Here is a 23,460-nt window from a genome sequence, read left to right as displayed (position 1 = left end):
TGCCGAGACTTAGTCACATTAACACTGAAAATTGCAAATACATTTTAAAACTCAATATAGAAAGACATTAACTTTTTGTATTCATTAACCTCGTGCGTTTTTTTGTTTGGTATTTGTTAACTGTGACATCGGTTATTGGACTCCAAACACTGAATTACCCAGGACCCCGGTTTGGCGTAATATCAAACGTACGATATTAACGTTGTTAGTCGCAATAAAGAATCTATAAGGAATATTTTGTCTTTTAACAATTTATGTCAAAGCAGTGGTCTTACCTCTATCTTCTTTAGGTATTGTTCACATAAAATGCAGGCATAAACAAATCCGCTATATTTATTTTAGCAAGATGAAACCATTTGTGTGTTTATTTCACCGTTACTGTACATATTAACCAAAATACATGCAACAGGTTTAACCGGTTTTCTTTTAACTTTCAACTCAATCCAAGGACTTTAACCAAGCTATTTTTTTTGGTAAAAAGAAATCATTTGAACACCAAGGTCTTTAAATTTATATATTGAAATGTTTATTGTACTGCAGGAACAGAAAGATTTTATTTCTAAGGAAAAGAGGGAATTCGGTTTAGTTCTATACAAAAGAATTAAACTTTATTGACAAACTGGTGCAATTGTGTCGGACAAATGTTTAGCTACCTATTTAGGCAGGCTCACACAAGGAGTGCAATGCATATTTATGTCCAGGCACAGATTAAGGATAACAGACATTTGTGGTTATAAACTTCCAACAACACACAAACTCAATTTTAGCTGCAGTGTCCCTTTTTACATTAGCAGTAAGACCCTCTCGAAGTTTGCCAGAAGCACCGAGGGAAAATGGAAAAAGTAGCATTTTGGAAAATGGGGAATGGAATGAAGAAAATCCACTAGCTTCCAGAATTATTTCTCACATGATGGACCATAATTTTTGCTAAATGTTCACCTCTTAAATTACTATAAATGCCTGAATACAAGATCCCAGCTACCCAAACACTTGAAACACTTTTGTACAAAGTGACAGACATTCTCCATGAAAATTAGGTTCCTACAGATCCAACACAAAAACCCTAAAGCAAATGCCCAAAACCTGCCCATGTGCTAAAATAATGGTGTCAAACGTCCTTCAAAATGTTTTCTTCAACATCATTAATGTTCAGTAATTGCTGTGGAGACATGTGTACAGCTTCTGAGGTTGGGTAACCCCAAGCGTCAGGAAGATCAGCCAGAGGAAAGTAAAATCTCCCTACCCTCACTACCACATTTCTTGCAATGTCTCCTAGCAGTGTTGACAAATATATTACTGCAGCTGCTTGGCCAGTTACCTAAACTTAATTAAAATGCAAAATAACATAAGAGCTGAGATCAGGCACCGTGAGCTGAATGACTGTCACGGACGGTCCTTTCGAGAATAATAAGCAATTTGGACAAGTACATATTTTTCGTAATCCAAATCAATTCATACCAAAAACTAAAATGGTGCTCTAAGAAGCCACCTGCATTGAACAATCCCACATAACGAGCAAAGATTGCAACCAAGCTTTCTGCAAGCTGGAAGCAATTTTTTTTTTTTTTTTTTTTTTTTTTTAATTAAAATGTTGACAAATTTCCCTTCCAGCAGAAATGAAAAAGATGCCATGGCAAATTCTAATGAATTGCCAACACGCAAACCTTGGGAGGGTCTTTGGAAAAAGAACAAATCAAAAATCAAATGTACGTAACATCCCTTTATAAAAATCTTGCTCTCCTGGTTAAGAGATCCTTTGTCAAACACTGACACACTTATTAGGCTTAAAACAAGGGATTTATACAGGCTCCAAACACTAAGAATAGGTAATAGCAAAGAGATTGGCAAAGCTTCATTACTATGAACAGATCTGTAGCGAGGCAAGTGAGTGGAATGTGGCAACAATTTGATTTAACTTGACAAGTTTGAAATGCAGCTCATGTAATCCAATTGAATTCTGCAACTCCAGATCAGTTTAAACATTGTCTAAACTGAATTAACAGAAGTGTCTAGGTAAACAAGCCTAAAAATACCTACACAGCAGAATTAAAATCAAATGGCAAATAAAAGCCATCTTTACACATACATATAAATTGACAGATGCAGCAACAGTATAAAAACAAAGCATTCTAATCATTTGAGAACTTACTGCCCACTAATTTATTGAAACAATCATGCCAGAGTTGCACTATCATGGGTTCTAATTACCTAAACATGTACATAAATCAGTCCACCCAATAAATTTCCAGAGTAGAAAACAAATGGACTATTACTTGTCTCACAGTTGATAACAAGATGGTGACCATAGAAGATTGAAGCAATGTATAAGGGCGCACGGTCAGGGGCTGCTCTTAGTATCGCCCATAGGGATGTTCTCTGTACATTCTCTTGAGTGGCCTTGCTGGTGCCTTCCTGTTGGCTCGTCCTGCACTCCAATCTTCCTGGCCTGTAGAACAATTTACTTTGTTGAGAAGGGTATGTACCCAATGTCCAAAACATCAAATAGAAGATTACGTCACAAAGTAAAGATGGCCACAGGTTACAATAAATCCACCTGAATGGCTAACAACATTTAATGCAAACCACCTTCTGCAGGGCAAATGCAATCCTAAGAAATAGTGTAGCAAAGTAGTAGGAATAAAGGCATAGATTATTTTCTAAATGGGGAGAGAATCCAGAAATTAGAGGTGCCAAGGAATATGGGAGTGAGTGCTGGTGCAGGATTCCCAAAAAGTGCCCAATTGTTAATCTGCAAGTCAATTCAGTAGTAAAGAAAACAAACGCAATGCTTGCATTTATTTAGAGGGCTTCAAAAGCAGGGATGTAATGCTGAGGCTCTATAAGGCACTGGTCAGGCTGCATTTGGAATATTGTGAACAATGTTGGAGGAACCATATTGGCTGGAGGATGTGCTGGTTCTGGAGAGGGTCCAGAGGTGGTTTATAAGAATGATCCCAGGAATGAGTAGGTTAACATACGATGAGCGTTTGACACTGGGCGCTGAGCCTCTATTGTCTGGAGTTTAGAAGAATAATGAGGGACCTCATTGAAACACACAGAATAGTGAAAGGCTTGGATACAGTGGACGTGGATAGGATGTTTCCACTAGTGGGAGTGTCCAGGTGATGGCCTCAGAATTAAAGAACATTCTTTTAGGAAGGAGATTTAGGAAGGAATTTCTTTAGTCAAAGGGTGGTGAATCTGTGCAATTATTTGCCACAAAAGGCTGTGGAGGCAAAGTCAGTGTATACATACAAGACAGAGATAGATTCCTGATTAGTACAGGTGTCAGAGGTTATGGGGAGAAGGCAGGAGAATGAGCTTAGGAGGGAGAGATAGTTCAGCCATGATTGAATGGCGGAGTAGAATGCCGAAAGGCCTAATTCTGCTCTTATCACATGATCTTCTGACAGTTCGAGTGACATTATGCCAATGTAGAATTCCCAACATGAAAGTGAAAATATCTTGGCCAGTCAACTTCCCCACAATAAGCAAATAGCCCTTCAATAACCAAGAGAGATGGGCAGCAAAGAGCAAGAAAACAAAGCATAGACCTACGTGTGCAAATACAACAGAGGACATCAGGGAGTTATCAAGCCCCAAGATGGCATTTATATACAGATGACAAGTTTAAGCAACATTTTCAAGATGACACTCACTTAATTCTTGGAAAAGCGGTTGTGGTACAGGTCTTAAGGCTGCACGGCCTTGGCCCATTTGTCCTGATTCTGGAGCACAAAATAATGTTCCATCAACCTAAATCTAATTTTATCTTGAACACGATATAAACATGACAACTTTCTATAAGATAGGCCTGAACAACAATGCTAGATCAGAAACAGAATAAAGTACCAGAGAAAATGGAGCAGTTTGGCAACCTGCAATGTATGAATGTCTAAAGCAAAATCTCCCTGGTATGATGGGAAAAATAATGAGCCGTTAAATAACAATGTTTACTGCCTTTGATACGACTCAGCAAGTTAAAAAAATCCAACACCTGTCAATTACGCAATTAATTTAACACAGGCAGATCAAAATTGGTGCTTTTTACGTCAAATACACATGAATTGGATCATTTTCAAAAAGGTATAATTGCAATTCACTCACCATAATCGTCATATGTATCCTGTGCTTCACCATGTCCATAGTCAAAATATTCAGCATCGCTACAAACATAATACCAAGTCAAATATCAATGCATTGCAAATATGGTCAAAGCAACAGCGCACTTATCTCAGGCTAATGTTCATTAGCTACTCTGTATTTGAGACCAACAAATTTAGATATGGGCTGTTAATAATGGAAACACCCTCACAACACTGCATTATACCGAACTAAAATGCCAATACAAATCAGAGTGAAAGAGTGCACGTATCCTTATGATCAAAACTATAAAATATAACACCCAACTCCACTTACCCCTGTGCTTGATCATAATAGTTTTCATAATTATCATAATTTTGTTCTGAATAGCCATCATCGTAGCCCTGCAATGTTGAAAAACAAGTTGTATTAGTCAGCTCTGTTCTAACCTAAAGTTCTGTGCTATGTCTTGGTCTGGAGGGACAGTGGCAACTATTCACCATTTAACACTTCACTTTCAAATTTCAGTACCTCAAATGCCACTGTGCAGAGCTATGCATATCACACATGCGAAAATGAACCCAAGCACAACTATACAGAATAGAAATAAGGAACTGCAGATGCTGGTTTACCAAAAATGACAACGTGCTGGAATAACTCAGCAGGTCAGATAGCATCTTCGGAGAAGATGGATAAATGACCTTTCAGTTCAGGATCCCTTTTCAGACTGAATCAGTATGATAAAGGGTCCCGACCCAAAACATCAGCATTCTATTTGTTCTCCAGAGATGCAGCCTGACCCACTGAGTTACTAAAGCACTTTGTGTCTTATACAGAATTGGAAGTGCACAGAAATGTGGAGGCAAATGCTGCAAGGGAACATAAATAGTGACATGCCTATATATGGATACAAGAAAAGGGAGGTCAATTGGGCAACAAGTACTGACTACACATCTGGTCAATATATTCAAGGAAGGATGTGAAACACTGAGGTGCTGAGGAGATGGAGAATTTTATTTACAAGGAGATTGGCTTGGCTCAGAAAACAATATTTTCTACTTGGCAACAACAGAAAAGAGATGAAATGAAGAACCACTTGCATAAACTTTGAATGAGGCAGGCATCAGTTTTTAAAATTAATCATCGCTTATTATATATTATCTAGTCATATCCGCCTCACACACACGCCTGTCATGCTGCTGGAAGAAAGTACTTCATTGCTCCAGTCAGTACATTTGAGAATGAATCACTCTTGAAAGTGGGAACAGATAGAGCAGAAAGGTAAATAATCAGGCATCAAGAAAAACTTGTTACCCAAGTTTCCACTCTGACAATCACCGTTCCAGTCGCCGGGCCTGAAACATCGCCTCAATGGGACAGGCCCATCACTATATCCTTTCATCATCACCTCTAAGTCCCCTGCCTTTGTTAATATCTTCCACAATGCTTTGCATCCGTATGACTAGTTGTCAGGCTGCATTTCATTGCACATACCTGAGCTTTCCAGTCATTACTAGATTAGTCAAGTTCTGAGAAAGCAGCCTCAGATGAACCTCAGATCATAGTACCATAGTCAAAGCAAAGACAATGGAAACTTGAGTCGCAGGTTGTATCTTTTGGCAGACCTTGTGGCTCATACTCCTATTATATATTAATGAGACACTTAAATGTCAGGGGCACAATAAAGATACTTGGATAAAACTAAAATCAGCCCATTGGTTAGGAAAGGGAAGACATTTAGATAAAGATATACAGAGTCTGATTAGTTAGGCAGATGAGTACAAGGTAATACATTTGGGCTGGGGCAACAATACAAGGGAAAATTAATAAATAGGAGTATATTGAATGGAATGGAGGAATAACAGTATCTTGGATTATGCCAAAGATAATTGAACTTTGTTACTGGGGCTTGTAGAATTATGAGCGGTTTAGGTAGTCTGCAACAGAATGACCCACTTCCTTTTAACAGAGGGAGCATCGACTTAACAATTAATGCACCAATGACAATGGAGTGAGGATTTCCTGTCCACCACCAGAGGGCAGCTGTGATCTGGTACTCTCTTCTGAACAGATAGAGATAGAAAGCTCCGTCAGACTTAGAAATAATTAAAGACATTGAAGATTCAACACTCACGTTAAGAAGATGGGCAAACCTGTAGAGTAGTGGAGACACAATGGGCTTAATAGCTTTCTGCTGCATCATAATCTCAAATCCAAGCTAGACTTTCAATTGTGCAGTTCTGGTTACCCCATTACAGGAAGGATGCGTGGGAGAAGGCACAGAAGAGGTTCACCAGGATGTTGACTGGATTACAGGGTATTAGCTATAGAAGCAGTTGCACAAATTGGTATTGTTTTTCCCAGAGCGCAAGAAAGTGGGGCAAGAAGATTATAAGAAGCATAGATAGGTCAGAGTTTTTGTTCCCAGGGTGGAAATTTCAATATAGTTTTAAGGCAAGAGAAGTCTATAGGAGATTTGAGATGCAAGTTCATCAAAGAACAGTAGTTGCCTGGAACACTTCCAAAGAGCTGATGGAGGCAGAAACGAGAGCAACGTCAAGCAATGGAAAGGCAAGGATCTTGTAGGTAGGTGCAGTTTAAATTGACATGGACTTTGTAGGTTGAAGGGTATGTTCATGTCCTGCGCTATTCTGTTCTTTATAGATAGACGAGAGGCTATACGATCAGTATCCCAACGTAAAAATATGTTCCTTTAAACATACTCTCCAAAAGGCACTGCAGTATAATTAAGGGACTTACATATTCATCATAGCTCTCCTGAGCAGGCGGTGGGTGGAGTGGCTGCCTATACACTGCAGGTGTCCCTCGGCCTCGAGGCGCTGGGGCACCCCTCTGTGCTGGGGCGACACCGCGCCCACTCGCCACCTCTCTGTGGCCTCCAGGGGCTCCCCTCACAACTGCTCCACGTGTCATCGCACCTCGTGGTCCGTATTGAGGGGAAGGTGGGGGTGGCGCCACACCACGGCCCCTGCAAAAACAAAACACACCGACCCTTTAAAGAAAAGGTGAAAGGACAACACCCTCAGCCAGAAGCCCAAAGACAGGACAAAAGCCTCGCTGATCTTGTCAACAGAATCCGAGAGAAATATTGAGAGGCGCTTCAGGCACAATTACAGCAGGCCATTTATGCAGTCGACAAGATATGCAACACAAATCAGCTGGGAAAGCCTGCCGTTTCAAATGATATTGTCTGTGCATTAGTCCAGGTAGAAGAACAGGTGCCACTTGAATGGTTGGAGAGACGATTCCACAAGTAATGCAAGGTTTGGGGCGACTGTTAATGCTCAACATTGGTATTACCATGGGCTTACCACAACTCTATCACCACAGCTGTAACTCTGGATAATGCTTCTCCAGTGCTGTATAGCATTATCATTCATACTTTGTACAGACATGCACATACTACTTCATGCATAGTAGCAACATGGCAAAAAATAGTTCTCTCAAACATGTAGAATTTTAGTTTCCCAGTCAAGCCTTGTGAATGCATGTTCACGCAGGAAGGGAGGAAAAGGAACGTATTTTTAAGTTATTTCTGAAGATGCGAAAAGACAGCTTCAATTGACTAAGCCCACACAATGGATAGAAAATAAATTATGCATACAACTAATGAGGCACACTCCCTGGACTATTACATCCGTAACAATCAGTCTTTCGTAACTATTACCTTGCAAATGGTAGAGGCGGAGCACCGCGGCCACGTACACCTCTCCCGCGGGATGCATCTTGCCCGCCATTCAAGTATGCCAGCTCAGTCAGCTGCTCCTGTCTGATTTCATCATTGTAGTCCTATTAACACACAACAGAATTACAAATCAATGACAGAGAATTAAACCTTACACCTCCCTTTCAACATCCATCTTTGTGACATCATTCAAGCATGAGTAACCTTATCATGATCAACAGAAATCATAGTTGCAAACAATAGACTCTCTCATAAGTTTAAAAAGATTTGGCATGTCACTAAATACGCTAACCTACTTCTACAGATGCACTTTAGAATGTATCCCAAAAGCTGCATCATGGCCAAGTCCAGCAATTCTTGGTACAGCCAATTGGTGGACTCAGCCTGATCCATCGGGGGACTGTCCTCTCCACCAACAAGCGCTCATGAGGCATAGCCTCAAGTCAGCGTCGGAAATCAAAGAACCCCACCATCCAAGTAAGACTGTCTTCTTACTGCTACCATTGAGCAGGTAATACAGAGGCCTCAAGTCGCACACCACCCGGTTCAGGAACAGCTACTTTCCTCCAGCCATCAGGTTCTTGAACTGATCATCACTCGGCAATGAAATACTTCAGACCATCTTTTGCACTACCATGTACTTGTTTTCCCAATTGCCTTTTGCACAAGTGTATCATTTATTCAATTCACTCTCAGGGATGGTTAGCACAATGAGGTAAAGCAGAAGCCCGAAACTCATGTGGGAACAACCCTGTTGCATGCATCTCGTTAGCACAAAGCAAAAAAGACTCACCGGTACAAGAAATTTTTTAAGCTTCTCCATTGCATGGTACATTCGCGAATATGCTTCAGTAGGAGGTGCAAAGACTTCAACAAGAACGTGCAGATCACAGTTCAAGTGTGCATACTTAGCTTCTTCTCCTTTACGAAGCTCGTCTTCCTAATGAAATGAGAAAAAAGACAAAAACAAGCATGACAGATAAAATAAGCACAATTATCGATTAACTGTCAAATGACTACTTTCAAAATCAAATTGTAATACGAGATGATTTAACAGTGGTACTAAGAATTTTAATCTACGCAGTTACACAAGTATATCGATGCTGTCCTACCTCAGTGTCTTTGCTGTGCTCGAATTTAAGGAATTAATTCAGGGAGAAACAACCATATTCCATACTGTCCCTCCCAAAATATCAAACATTTGTTGAAATCTAGAATAAAATCTATACTTCAATTCTCAACCCATTCATTCCACTCGATCTTTCTTGCACAACAATCTTAAAAACCAAATGGTGCCAGCACAACAACCTGGCTCTCAACACCAGCAAAACCAAGGAACTGATTGTGGACTTCAGAAGGGATAGGATAGGGACCCACATCCCCGTTTATATTAACGATGGTGAAAAGGGTAAAAAAACTTCAAATTCCTGGGCATGAATATTTCCAAAGATCTTTCCGGGTCCCAGCACCCTGATGCAATTAGAAAGAAGACATATCTACTTCCTGAGAAGATTACAGAGAGTCGGTATGTCAAGAAGGACTCACTCAAACTTCGACAGGTGCAAAGTAGAGAGCATACTGACTGGCAGCATCGTGGCCTGGTACGGCAACTTGAACGTCCAGGAGCGGAAAAGACTAGAAAGTTGTGACCACTGCCCAGTACATCACCGGCTCTGACCTACCCACCATCGATGGGATCTATCGCAGTTGCTGCCTCAAAAAGGCTGCCAACATCATCAAAGACCCACACCATCCTGGTCACACACTCATCTCACCGTTGCCATCGGGAAGAAGGTACAGGAGCCTGAAATCTGTAACATCCAGGTTCAGGAACAGCTTCTTCCCCACAGCCAGCAGGCTATTAAACACAACATCAAATAAGCTCTGAACAATAACAGTCTATTATTACCATTGCACTATATCTGTTTATTTATTGTGTATATATGGTCTATGGTCTATAGACACACTAAACTTTCATCTTCCGTTTTGTATTATGATTACATATTCTGTTGTGCTGTAGCAAGTAAGAATTCCATTGTCCTATCTGGGACACGACAATAAAACTCTCTTGACTCTTAATGACCTTATCAGCAAGTGAACAGATCGAAACAAAACCTGATGTAATACTCTCAGAACAGCAATTAATCAAATATAATACGAGATCCAACATTTTTACAACTGCAATATCCACTCAAAGTCCACTCAACTTATTAGGTTTTCCAACGGACCCTCAAACAGCTAACAGATTTATGCAAGACTGTTGCAGCTAAAAGAATGCTATTATCCCACTGGAAAAGTGAACTTGAAGCCCAGGGTCACTATTTAGATTCCCAGATCAGTTACCCAGAGAACAACCTTTGCAGCTCCCCTCCCTCGTCAGGCAGAAGATACAAAGCTTGGAAGCACATACCGCTGGATTCAAGAACAGCTTCTTCCCTGATGTTGCCAGACTCTTGATTGGACCTCTCAGCTAATGGTAGCAAAAACAGGAAGGCAGATTATTATCTAAATGGTGTCAAGTTGGGAAAAGGGGAAGTACAACGGGATCTGGGGGGGTCCTTGTTCATCAGTCAATGAAAGTAAGCATGCACATTCAGCAGGCAGTGAAGAAAGCGAATGGCATGTTGGCCTTCATAACAAGAGGAGTTGAGTATAGGAGCAAAGAGGTCCTTCTGCAGTTGTATAGGGCCCTACTGAGACCACACCTGGAGTATTGTGTGCAGTTTTGGTCCTCTAATTTGAAGAAGGACATTCTTGCTAATGAGGGAGTGCAGCATAGGTTTACAAGGCTGACTCCCGGGATGGCGGGAGTCAGAGGATACGGGGAGAAGCCAGGAACGGGGTACTGATTGGGGATGATCAGCCAGGATCGCTTTGAATGGCGGTTCTCGCTCGACAGGCTGAATGGCCTACTCCTGCACCTATTGTCTAATAATCTCATAATAGAAACATAAGCTAATAGATAGAAAAATAGGTGCAGGAGTAGGCCATTCGGTCCTTTGAACTAGCACTGCCATTCAATATGATCTTGGCTGATCATCTAAAATCAGTACACCATTCCTGCTTTTCCCCCATTTCCCTCGGCCCTAAGAGCTAAATCTAACTCCCTCTTGAAAACATCCAGTGAATTGGCCTTCACTGCCTTCGGTGGCAGAGAATTCCACAAATTCACAACTCTCTGGGTGAAAACGTTTTTTTCCCCCATTTAGTCCTAAATGGCCTACCGCATACTCTTAAACTGTGACCCCTCGTTCAGGACTCCCCCAACATCCGGAACATATTTCCTGCATCGAGCTTTTAAGAATTTTATATGTTTCTAAGTAGTGATGTACTTACAATCCCCAAATCTACTTTGCTGCAATCCTTACACTTTTTGTAGCTTTAGCACTAAATTCTACACTCTGTTCCCCATCTCTTTTTACACATACCGTTGTACACGTATGGATAACTTACCTGCATAGCACACTAAAGTAAAGGTTTTCCCTCTGTATCTCTGTAAATGTGACAATAATAAACCACTACAATTTCAATTAATCTGGATATTTACTGGATCTCTATCAAGTAAAGTAAACGTACCTTGGCCTTATCTCTCATTGAGCCTTTCCCAAGGATGGACATTTTTGTGCCAGTGTCTTCTTGTAGCCGTTTCAATGAATTTCCCCTCGGTCCAAGTAGTTTCCCTACAAAGTTGAACTGCAGAAATAAGAAATGTTAATGCAAAATAGCATTATAACCATTACGAGAATTAAAATTAATTGGCTATAAAGTGCTTTAAAATATCATGGCATTAAAGACAATGATATTCTAAACCCACACAATCTTCATACAATATTTAACTATCCATATAAAGCAGAAGCCAAGTGGAAATCACAATTGTATTCTACTTTCTTCAACCCCACAGGGCATTATTTTCCTTGCAAGTCCCAGACAATTAAAAAAAATAATACAAAGTCCCACTAACCTGAAGATGCATACAACCAATACACACACCAACAATGCCACAGGTGATCTAGAAATAGTGGTGCCACCAACCTTGCTGTACACACTAGTATGCAGCCGATAAAAACAGATGTGTCATGTTATATCTTGTCCACAAGCAGTCCAATTGCAACGTTGGCAATAACTACTCTACCAGATTAAATAGGAGGGCATTCATTGCTGATATGAACAAACAACCCAGTTTGGGCTGCAGAATCACCTCGTTCCAGATCTCATTACAGCCATGATCCATTATAGCATTGATCGGAACTGAAATTCAGAGATTAGAGTGAGTCTCTTTAGCAGCAGACAGGATATGAACCAAAATCCCCCACAACAAGCTTTAGTAAAAAATCAAAGCAAGACGATTGCTTTTCTTAGCTCAGATCCAGAACATCATTGCAGTAGCTTCTTTGAGAAATTACCCAAGCCCAACTCAATCACCATTCCTCCATAGCAAAAAATGGGGAAATTTGCCAACAAATGTCATTAAACATTGAATTCACACTTCCTCAGATGCTGACACAGCACTTGCCTCCACGTAACTGGGCAACTAAGTTTTTAAAACTGTTCCTGGAGATCATTGCCTGGTCAACATCCTCGGACACTGCACCATCATCATGTTAGAAGTCATAGTCAATAAGACACTTCACCGAACAAGCCACTTACAAATTGTAACCATGGAAACAGATTGGCGGCTGTATTGCAACACACTCGCTTCCAATCTCCCAAAATCATTAATTATTCAACACGGTATAAATCAGAAGTGCACGAATAAGAACAGCTTTAAAAGCCAAACAGCTCCACACATCCCAGCACAAACAAGCAATAAAATCAACACAGCAATTAGGAATTACAATTCCTGGTCTTGCTGGCAATAACTGTATCCCGCGTAAATAAATAATTAATTTTAATTTCCATCTGGCCCCTGCTACAAAAGGCATCCTGATTCACAAAAGTAATTATCTGTCACAGCACACCATCACTAATTATCTGCTTATCTCTCCTCTGGACCGTTCTGAGATCTGCTTTCATGCAGTTGCACTGAACATAAATTTACCCTCTATGGATATTTCCTCCCCCCCCCCCCCCCCCCTCCTCCTTACCTTTGGAAACTGTGAAACTGGTATCAGGCATCGCTCAGAAAGCTTGATGTTTTTCTGTGTCAGAACATCAAGGAATCTCTTTTCTTCATCTTTTTTCTCTCCTTTTTGAAATCTTTGAATTTCTGCAAATTAAAAATAATTAAAAAGATGTTCACTAAATTATATAGAATATAGAAGAACAAAGGACTTTGGTTTTATACTAAATTTGTATTTTATGTTGTGCTTTGTTCTACAAACCCTCGAATTTAAAGCACACTCATCAATTTCCATATCGGCCGTTCTCTCCTGGGCCTCGTCCACTGCCATTGTGAAGCCAGGTGCAAACTGGAGTTAGATTATCATATTCCCTTGGGTAGTTTACAACCCAACGGTATAAACAGTAAATTCTCCAAGTTTAAATGACAACTCCCCGTTCTGCACGCTGTCTCTTTTCTGTGCCCCCCATTTCTCCCACTAGTTTCCCCCCCACCTTCACCGATATCCCTTCTTCTGGCTTCACACATCCTTATCTTGCACATTTCTCCCCCTTGTCATCTCTCAAACTTGTTCAACCATCCGACAATCAAATTCCACCCTCACTTATATCCACCTATCACTTGCCAGGCTTTGGCCCACCCCCACTTTTTTTCAGCTTTCTCATCCTCCCTCCTATAATCAGTTTGAACAAGTGTCCCAAACCTAAACATCACCTATCCATATTCTCCAGAGATGCTGCCCGACCAGCGCACTGCATCTCTTTTCAATCCACAGGGTTCAGAAGGTTGGAGACAGGAACATGGAGCAGCCTGGCAACAAGGAATGTCACTTAGAACCCAAGCTTTGTGGTAGAATAGCTTAAAAGCAGAAACTTTGTCATAAACAAAAAACACCAGCCCATCAGAAGTAACAGATTACATAACTCGATGTGCAATTTCCACACACTTCTCCTGCAATTTTCGATGAAGAAAAAGCAACCTTCTAGGCAGCAGCAATTGGCTTGTTTAAATAATTAAAAAACCAACAAATCACTCCAAATATACCAAAGCTCAGTAATTGCAAAAACTCGTAAAAAATCAAGGACAATGACAGCTTTGTGACCAGTTGATTTGTTTTCGATCACCGCCTGGAATCCTCTCATTATTCCTTTTCCGAAATTTGTTCTGGACAAGAATGCCAAATAAGACCTTTGAAGTATCAAGTTCACAATATTTTACCAAAAAAAATTAGACTGAAACTTTCAAATGAACGAGACATGACAAAATATTTAAAGATGGACAAATCTAAAGTATCACGGCAGTATTGCAATTCCTTTTTAAACACTCCAGGGAAAAGCATTTTGTATTCTGTGTTGAGGAGAGTACATCAAATAAGATTTAAGAGCAGCACAACCCTTTAGACAAGATAGAGTTGGCCTTTGTCCAATCTACAATTGAAATCCCTTTCTTGTGAGTCACCACATCTGGAGATATATCATCAGCTGTTGAGAAGTTCAATAATAGATTGAAATAACCCGATTTCTCTTGTGAAACAAGACTTTCTGCCCCAACGAACTTCTTCCAGAATAAAAAATAATTGATAAATTTAACATTAATATACGCATATGTTTACAAAATAACGAGTGATCATAATGAGCCTTTCAGATACAAAGAACTCCCCTCTAAGCAGGCATCCCAAAAACAGAAAGGGCAGATTACTCCGAGAAGATTGTATTAAAAATAGACCACATATTGGATCCATGTCAAATTTGGCCATTAGTCTATTTGTGTATCCTTCACAATACATCTTTACCCATTACTTGCTTTCAAAGCCCAAGTCATGTACTTTCACAGAAACTCAAAATTACAATCATTGTTCTCGCAGCATGCTAAACTTTGCAGTTTACTTAAAGAAATCTTACTGAAACAGTCTCTTGCGCAGAATAGGGGAAAACGAGAACCAGAAGGCATAAGTTTAAGGTGAAGGGGGAAAGATTTTATAGGAATCCGAGGGGTTATCTTTTCACACGAACAGTGGTGGATGTATGGAACTAACTGCTGGAGGAGGTAGTTGAAGCAGGGACTATCGCAATGTTTAAGCAGCAATTAAAGAGTTACATGGATAGAAGAAGGGTGTCTGAAGAAGGATTTCGGCTCGAAACGTTACCTATCTCCTTCGCTCCATAGATGCTGCTGCACCCGCTGAGTTTCTCAAGCATTTTTGTGTACCTTCCAGTTACATGGATAGGACAAATTGAATAGATGAATATGGGCCAAACGCAGACAACTGGGATTAGGGTAGATGGGACATGTTGATCGGTGTGGGCAAGTTGGGCTGAATGGCCTGTCTACACACTGTATGACTAATTTGCTAGCTACAGGGTGGCACAGTGATGCAGCAGAAGAGCTGCTGCTTTACAGTGCTAGTGACGCAGGTCCAATCATGATTACGGGTGACATCTGTAAGGGGTTGTTTATATGATCTCCCCGTGGTCACTCCCTGCGTGCTCTGATTTCCTTGCACATTCCATAGACATGCAGGATGCTAAATGTGATTAACATAGAACTAGTGTACGGGTGATTGTTGGTCAGTATGGACTTGGTGAGTAAAAGGGCCCGTTTCCACACTGCATCTCCAAATTAAAAAACTTAAGTTACTGAACATTTTTTTAGATGCAGGGCATTGCACTGTGGGCAAGTTTGGCAGAACATTTAAATGAATTCAGCATCAAGTCAAAAATATTCAGACTGGCTGCATCATGGCCTGGTGCATCATTCCTTTTCCAACGCACAGAAATGTAAGGCACAGGCACAGCCCTCTTCACATCAAAACATTTGTACAACCCTAATCTTATCTGAGCAAGGAAACACATCTTGCACTACCATGGACTTGTTTTCTACCCATCTTGCACTAATGTCCTTTCTTCACGTCTTTATCTTTTCAGTCTAGCAGAATTTGTGGAATGCGTGTTTTTGTGTTTTGTCTGTATCTATGTGCCTGCGGTGCTGTTGCAAGCAAGATTTTCATTGCACCTGTACTTGTTTATGTGATAATAAACTTAAATTGACTAAATAACCAGCCAGTGAAACCAACCAAAAACACTACCCACTGTCTGCCCACATTCAAACTAACCTGGTATAAAATGCAGAAGGCTAACCTCGTTGGCCTTAAACATACTGGATTAGCATGTCTGAGCATTGACTAAAGAATGAACATTAAACAAAAGCAAAATGTGTCAATCACTTTATATATAGCTATATAATCCCTGTGGATATCAACTGGGAATCAGATTGTGAAATCGAATCTAAGATACAATTGCCCAGTATTATTCAGGCAATGATTCTCTCTCCATGGTGTGTGCATTGACAGGGTGAATTGTCCGATAGGGTGTCCAAATTATGCCAGCAAGTGCAGGACTTCTGTTTTTGACTACATAAAATGTAATGGCAAATTATTGCTTTGTAACATCAAATCTTAGTGCAGAAATCTGATTTTTGGAAAAATGTATGTAGTGGTCAGCCAATAACTACAGATGGGACAAACAAATTGAAGTTTGCACCCAAGGAATTCCATTAATATTTTTCTTCTTCTTAAATGGCCCATTGACATGTACCTTAATTCTAAATGAACAGCTGAGCATGATTTAATGGACTCTTCAGTGCCCTGGCTCAGTTTAAGTAGTATCATTTAAGTTCTTCTCATGTCAATGTATTTGTTTGCATCAAATGAACCAGTTGTCATATTTCTAAAGGGTACAATATACCTTTCAAGCTCAGGAGCTGGTCATAAGCTTTGACACCGTTGCAAAACTAATCTGAATATACTCTTTACTACTTACTACTAACACCCCTGCAATGTATGGCTTGCATCACATTCAACATGCAGAAAAAACTGCAGAACAATAATCTGCTCTTCATACAGTTTAATAAGTGGCATTTGGGACTCCTGTCTCACATTCACTACAAACTTAGTGAATTTGTTAAATAGCAATGTGATTACCATAAAGTTTGTAATGACATTTAGATGCCTAATAAAATTGACAAATAAAGTGACAAATAAATGCAGCGTGGCAAGCAGCATCCGTAGTTCCTCGTGTCCAGCATTTGTACAAAACGGGTTAAACATTCAGTCTGTCTGCTTCCATCCGATTCAGATTAGTTTAATCATATACATCAGGGAACATTACTCGAGGCTTCAAACATCCCACTGGATAAATTTCCTTGCTCCCATGAAGCTCAGAGTACAGTATACATAAAGCAATGATAAATACAACTACAAGAGCAAAATTATGCAAACTGTAGAGCTATCCAAAGTAACACCAAAACATTTAAAATACAACAGAACAAATGTATTTCCATTTTCAGATAATACAAAGCCAGAGGTGAAAAGGGAGAAGGGGAATTTTTCTATTACAGAGGCCAGGCATTAACTAAACTATAGAAATAAAACCGCTTAAAAATCACACAATCAAGCCAAAAAAAAATCCAGAGTTGCAGAACCCATGGCAGTCAAAGCTGAGAAAAGTTGCCTCGTGAACAATTCTTCAGGTGGATAAGAAATGACTACAGTGAACTCATTAGAAACCCAGTGAGAATTTTGAAGCCACCTCTGCCACTTGCCTTTTTATCATGATAAAAGGCATATATATTACTTGAACATTAATCTATCCTCAGAGCGGCTATCACGAATGTGATAAAAGAAGCAATACATTTTAATGCCTGTAGTTGTTTTAGATTGTTTTTTTTTTAAATCATTAACTTTCATTATTGGATCAACAGATGAGATAGTTACTGAGTTCATACCACCGTTGGAAAACACTAATGGACGATTGTGATTCAGCTAGGACTGCAGCCTAGCCGCATGCTGAAGGAACCAGCCACCAACTCAATTTTTAATCTACATACATCACAAGAAAATATTACACACCATTTCCAACAATGACAACTCTGTTAGTAACTCTCAGTCAATAATGACAACATTCATCCTACAGACATGCACCCCACGCAGAAATGATTAAAGTTACTACTACTGCAAGACTTAAAGTCGACACATAACAATCAGAACATAATCTCAGCAATCAATTCCTATTTTAAAGAAATGCAATCAACGCGAATCATTGGCTGGTTTCTCTCCAGATGCTGTTCGACCCGAGTACATCCACTATTTTCCATTTTGTATCAATAAATAGCACTCAGCCAGCTCAGTTATCCAAATAAAGTTGCACTCAAGACTGGAGTTCATTACAATATATAATTGAGGGGTTATACGAGCATCTGAAACTCCCAAAAAGCCAAATGCAAAATATTCCACAGCAGTTTCAAATTTCTGTAGGCATCTGGGCCAATATTTATCTCTCAGATTTTATTGGCACTTGTCATGACAACTATAAAGCAGTAAGTACTTCACTGGCCATGAATGGATCAGAACAGTGTTTCCTCTAAGTAGAAACCATCCCAAAAACCTAACTTGGTTAAAAACAAAATGCACAGATAAGAACACAGAAGGTGATGTTTAAGGTGATGTATATGAACCTCTGCTTCATTTGGCAGTCCCTGGATGGAAAAGAGCTGTATGATTATGTCACAATTCCTGATATTGTGAAAAAGTACCTAGAGAGGGCTGGGTGGCAAGGGAAACCAAGAAGTCTCTATGGGACAGAGAGATGTGACTGGTGGTGAAATTATGAGAAAGGTCTACTGAGTTCAGTGCTCCTAGTGAGGCCTCCATTACGTCGGTGTGAGCAGCGCGAACTTGGTCAAGCACTCAGTCTGCCTAGGCCTGCTGAATCGCCTAGTTGTTAACCATAACTCTCCTTCCCTTACTGTCTGTCCCGTCTCTCCCCAACTCGAAAAGGTCACAAGTGAGCGGGTATCACTGGCTCAAAACAACGGACCGTAGTCGGACTTCCACGCCTCTCCCACCGAGCAGTCCTTGAGCCTCCTCTCGTCCCTGGTCGCCCGCCCTTATCGCCGCCGGGCGGCGCTGGGCCTCCCCCTCCACCCGGCCCCGACATCCTCTCCTCCCCCCGCCCCAACTCCTCTTGGCTGGGCCCAGGCATCCTCCCGCTCCCGCAACCCCTCCCCCCCTCCGTGGCCCAGGGCTCCACCCTTCCCCCTCGATGCCGGGCTCAGGCCCACGTGGTTCGCCCTTTGTTCTCGGCCGCGCCGCCGGCTCTTGCACGCGGCGCCTCCGGCCTCACAGCCGCGGCTGCTCACGTCAGAGCCCCAATGCCGCGCTCCCGGGGTGAACCGATCCCGGGCTTGGGCTGAAGCGAGCACCACAGGCCCCGGGCCTGCACCACGGGCCCTGGGCCTATAGCGCGGGCCTACATCACAGGCCCACGCAGGCCGGGATCAGCCCACCCGCTCGCGGGTCGGTGGCCAACGCACCTTCGGAGAGCAGCTGCGATGCGTGCACGAAGGAAGGGTCGAGACTATCCCTCTCGGCCATCAGCTCGGGCAGGTATTTGTCCTCCGCCATGTCTCCCGAGTCCGCTCTCTGTTCCTCGCGCCGCCGGAGCCCGCCCAACGTCGCGTCACCGCATTCCGCAGCGCCCATAGGTTCCCCTGGAGTCCGCCCACCGTCGCGTCACCGCATCCCGCAACGCATATTGGTTGCGACCGTCGTCAGTTAGGAGAATCCCTTGTTTCCATTCGCCAAACTGCTGTCCATCAACCGTACGTATCCGCCCATCTGATCGCTTTCTGCACGCTATTGGTCGCAGAACCGTCAGTCATAACCCTGCTTTCTGATTCGTTGGATCGCCGGTCCATCAGTATTGTCGCCTTCTGATTGGCCCCCCAGTGGGCGCCTTTCCCAAGCCCCGCCCCGACACCGACCTCCCGCTTTCGCCTCCATTTTGCTTTGGGCGTTTTGTAATTCTTGGCGAATTCTGCGCGGTGATGACAAGAGCGCACGGTGCCGCGGTGTCTCACACAATCCGAGGGAAGTTCATGGAGCTCAATCTGGCAGCGAGCCCGCCCACACACCCGGCCCAGATCACCCCACCCCCACCGCTCGTCGCAGGGCGCTGCCGCCCGGGGAAGATGGCGGCCCCTCGCAGCTTGCTGACCCCTCCATCTGGAAACATAGAAAATAGGTGCAGGAGTAGGCCATTCGGCCCTTCGAGCCTGTACCGCCATTCAATATGATCATGGCTGATCATCCAACTCAGTATCCTATACCTGACTTCTCTCCATACCCCCTGATCCCTTTAGCCACAAGGGCCACATCTAACTCCCTCTTAAATATAGCCAATGAACTGGCCTCAACTACCTTCCGTGGCAGAGAATTCCAGAGATTCACCACTCTCTGTGTGAAAAAAAGTTTTCCTCATCTCGGTCCAAAAAGATTTCCCCTTTATCCTTAAACTGTAGCGCCTTGTTCTGGACCCCCAACATCTGGAACAATCTTCCTGCATCTAGCCTGTCCAACCCCTTAAGAATTTTGTAAGTTTGTATAAGATCCCCCCTCAATCTTCTAAATTCTAGCGAGTACAAACCGAGTCTATCCAGTCTTTCTTCATATGAAAGTCCTGACATCCCAGGAATCAGGCTGGTGAACCTCTGTACTCCCTCTATGACAAGAACGTCTTTCCTCAGATTAGGAGACCAAAACTGTACGCAATACTCCAGGTGTGGTCTCACCAAGACCCTGTACAACTGCAGTAGAACCTCCCTGCTCCTATACTCAAATCCTTTTGCTATGAATACTAACATACCATTCGCCTTCTTCACTGCCTGCTGCACCTGCATGCCTACTTTTAATGACTGGTGTACCGTGACATCCAGGTCTCGTTGCATCACCCCCCTTTCCTAATCGGCCACCATTCAGATATCCCATCTTTAATCTACTTTCCTGTTTTTGCCACCAAAGTGGATAACCTCACATTTATCCACATTATGCTGCATCTGCCTTGCATTTGCCCACTCACCCAGCCTATCCAAGTCACCTTGCAGCCTCCTAGCATCCTCCTCACAGCTAACACTGCCCCTCAGCTTCGAATAGCTGGTGTCCCAGACTGAGCCTTGCGGTACCCCACTAGTCACTGCCTGCCATTGTGAAAAGGACCCGTTTACTCCTACTTTTTGCTTCCTGTCTGCCAGCCAGTCCTCTATCCACATCAATACTGAAACCCCAATACCGTGGGCTTAAAGTTTGTATACTAATCTCTTATGTGGGACCTTGTCGAAAGCCTTCTGAAAGTCCAGATACAACACATCCACTGGTTCTCCCTTATCCACTCTACTAGTTACATCCTCGAAAAATTCTATAAGATTCGTCATACATGATTTACCCTTCAAAAAGCCATGCTGACTTTGTCCTCTTTCCAAATGTGCTGCTATCCCATCTTTAATAACCGATTCTCGCAGTTTCCCCACTACCGACGTTAGACTAACTGGTCTGTAATTCCCCGTTTTCTCTCTCCCTCCCTTTTTAACAAGTGTTGTTACATTAGCTACCCTCCAATCCTCAGGAACTACTCCAGAATCTAAAGAGTTTTGAAAAATTATCACTAATGCATCCACTATTTCTGGGGCTACTTCCTTAAGTACTCTGGGATGCAGCCTATCTGGCCCTGGGGATTTATCGGTCTTTAATCCATTCAATTTACCTAACACCACTTCTCGGCTAACCTGGATTTCACTCAGCTCCTCCATCTCATTTGACCCCCGGTCCCCTGCTATTTCTGGCAGATTATTTATGTCTTCCTTAGTGAAGACAGAACCAAAGTAGTTATTAAATTGGTCTGCCATGTCCTTGTTCCCCATGACCAATTCACCCGTTTCTGACTGCAAGGGGCCTACATTTGTTTAAACTAATCTTTTTCTCTTCACATATCTATAAAAGCTTTTGCAGTCAGTTTTTATCTTCCCTGCCAGTTTTCTTTCATAATCTATTTTCCCTTTCCTAATTAAGCCCTTTGTCCTCCTCTGCTGGTCTCTGAATTTCTCCCAGTCCTCTGGTAGGCTGCTTTTTCTGGCTAATTTGTGCGCTTCATCTTTTGTTTTGATACTGTCCCTGATTTCCCTTGTTATCCACGGATGCACTACCTTCCCTGATTTTTTTTTTTTGCCAAACTGGGATGAACAATTGTTATAGTTCCTCCATGCAGTCTTTAAATGCCTTCCATTGCATATCCACCGTCAACCCATTAAGAATCAATCGCCAGTCTATCTTGGCCAATTCACGTCTCATACCCTCAAAGTTACCTTTGGGGAATTACAGACCAGTTAGTCTAACATTGGTAGTGGGGAAACTGCTAGAGTCAGTTATTAAAGATGGGATAGCAGCACATTTGGAAAGTGGTGAAATCATTGGACAAAGTCAGCATGGATTTACGAAAGGTAAATCATGTCTGACGAATCTTATAGAATTTTTCGAGGATGTAACTAGTGGATAGGGGAGAACCAGTGGATGTGGTGTATCTGGACTTCCAGAAGGCTTTTGACAAGGTCCCACATAAGAGATTAGTATACAAACTTAAAGCACAAGGCATTGGGGGTTCAGTATTGATGTGGATAGAGAACTGGCTGGCAAACAGGAAGCAAAGAATAGGAGTAAACAGGTCCTTTTCACAATGGCAGGCAGTGACTAGTGGGGTACGGCAAGGCTCAGTGCTGGGACCCCAGCTATTTACAATATATATTAATGATCTGGATGAGGGAATTGAAGGCAATATCTCCAAGTTTGCGGATGACACTAAGCTGGGGGGCAGTGTTAGCTGTGAGGAGGATGATAGGAGACTGCAAGGTGACTTGGATAGGCTGGGTGAGTGGGCAAATGTTTGGCAGATGCAGTATAATGTGGATAAATGTGAGGTTATCCATTTTGGTGGCAAAAACGGGAAAGCAGACTATTATCTAAATGGTGGCCGATTGGGAAAGGGGGAGATGCAGCGAGACCTGGGTGTCATGGTACACCAGTCATTGAAGGTAGGCATGCAGGTGCAGCAGGCAGTAAAGAAAGCGAATGGTATGTTAGCTTTCATTGCAAAAGGATTTGAGTATAGGAGCAGGGAGGTTCTACTGCAGTTGTACAGGGTCTTGGTGAGACCACACCTGGAGTATTGCGTACAGTTTTGGTCTCCAAATCTGAGGAAGGACATTATTGCCATAGATAGAGTGCAGAGACGGTTCACCAGACTGATTCCTGGGATGTCAGGACTGTCTTATGAAGAAAGACTGGATAGACTTGGTTTATACTCTCTAGAATTTAGGAGATTGAGAGGGGATCTTATAGAAACTTACAAAATTCTTAAGGGGTTGGACAGGCTAGATGCAGGAAGATTGTTCCCGATGTTAGGGAAGTCCAGGACAAGGGGTCACACAGCTTACGGATAAGGGGGAAATCCTTTAAAACCGAGATGAGAAGAACTTTTTTCACACAGAGAGTGGTGAATCTCTGGAACTCTCTGCCACAGAGGGTAGTTGAGGCCAGTTCATTTGCTATATTTAAGAGGGAGTTAGATGTGGCTAAGGGGATCATGGGGTATGGAGAGAAGGCAGGTACGGGATACTGAGTTGGATGATCAGCCATGATCATATTGAATGGCGGTGCAGGCTCGAAGGGCCGAATGGCCTACTCCTGCACCTAATTTCTATGTTCCTATGTTTCTTTAAGTTCAGGACA

The 23,460-nt window shown here is 42.2% G+C and overlaps 1 protein-coding gene across 2 annotated transcripts; it reads right to left on the bottom strand.

Annotated features, from left to right (window-relative positions):
- Positions 1–503: 503 nt before the first annotated feature.
- On the bottom strand, positions 504–19,401 carry LOC129709644 (KH domain-containing, RNA-binding, signal transduction-associated protein 2-like). 2 transcript variants are annotated; one of them, XM_055656127.1, is made up of 11 exons: positions 19,218–19,401; positions 12,874–12,995; positions 11,366–11,482; positions 10,200–10,259; positions 8,583–8,729; positions 7,772–7,893; positions 6,844–7,072; positions 4,420–4,487; positions 4,108–4,166; positions 3,660–3,728; positions 504–2,446 (listed from the first exon to the last, which is right to left on the bottom strand). In XM_055656127.1, the coding sequence occupies exons 1-11, from the start codon at positions 19,384–19,386 to the stop codon at positions 2,352–2,354; spliced, it is 1,257 nt and encodes a 418-aa protein (XP_055512102.1). In that variant the 5' UTR covers positions 19,387–19,401; the 3' UTR covers positions 504–2,351. The 2 variants fall into 2 exon arrangements, with proteins under 2 accessions (XP_055512102.1, XP_055512103.1); XM_055656128.1 differs by lacking the exon at positions 10,200–10,259.
- Positions 19,402–23,460: the final 4,059 nt, after the last annotated feature.

This window comes from Leucoraja erinacea, chromosome 26, assembly GCF_028641065.1.
Source record: "Leucoraja erinacea ecotype New England chromosome 26, Leri_hhj_1, whole genome shotgun sequence".
NCBI lineage: Eukaryota > Metazoa > Chordata > Chondrichthyes > Rajiformes > Rajidae > Leucoraja > Leucoraja erinaceus.
This window is presented reverse-complemented; position numbering and strand designations above follow the sequence as displayed.

What these genes read in the sequence shown, in the direction of transcription:
- LOC129709644 (XM_055656127.1), bottom strand. Translation starts at nt 19,386, where the DNA reads ATGGGCGCTGCGGAATGCGGTGACGCGACGTTGGGCGGGCTCCGGCGG. An exon ending in AGCTGTTCTTGAATCCAGCG is followed by an intron (nt 8,730 to 10,199) that starts GTATGTGCTTCC and finishes TCATTTCATTAG; the next exon opens with GAAGACGAGCTTCGTAAAGG. An exon ending in GGATACATATGACGATTATG is followed by an intron (nt 3,729 to 4,107) that starts GTGAGTGAATTG and finishes TTTGTGCTCCAG; the next exon opens with AATCAGGACAAATGGGCCAA.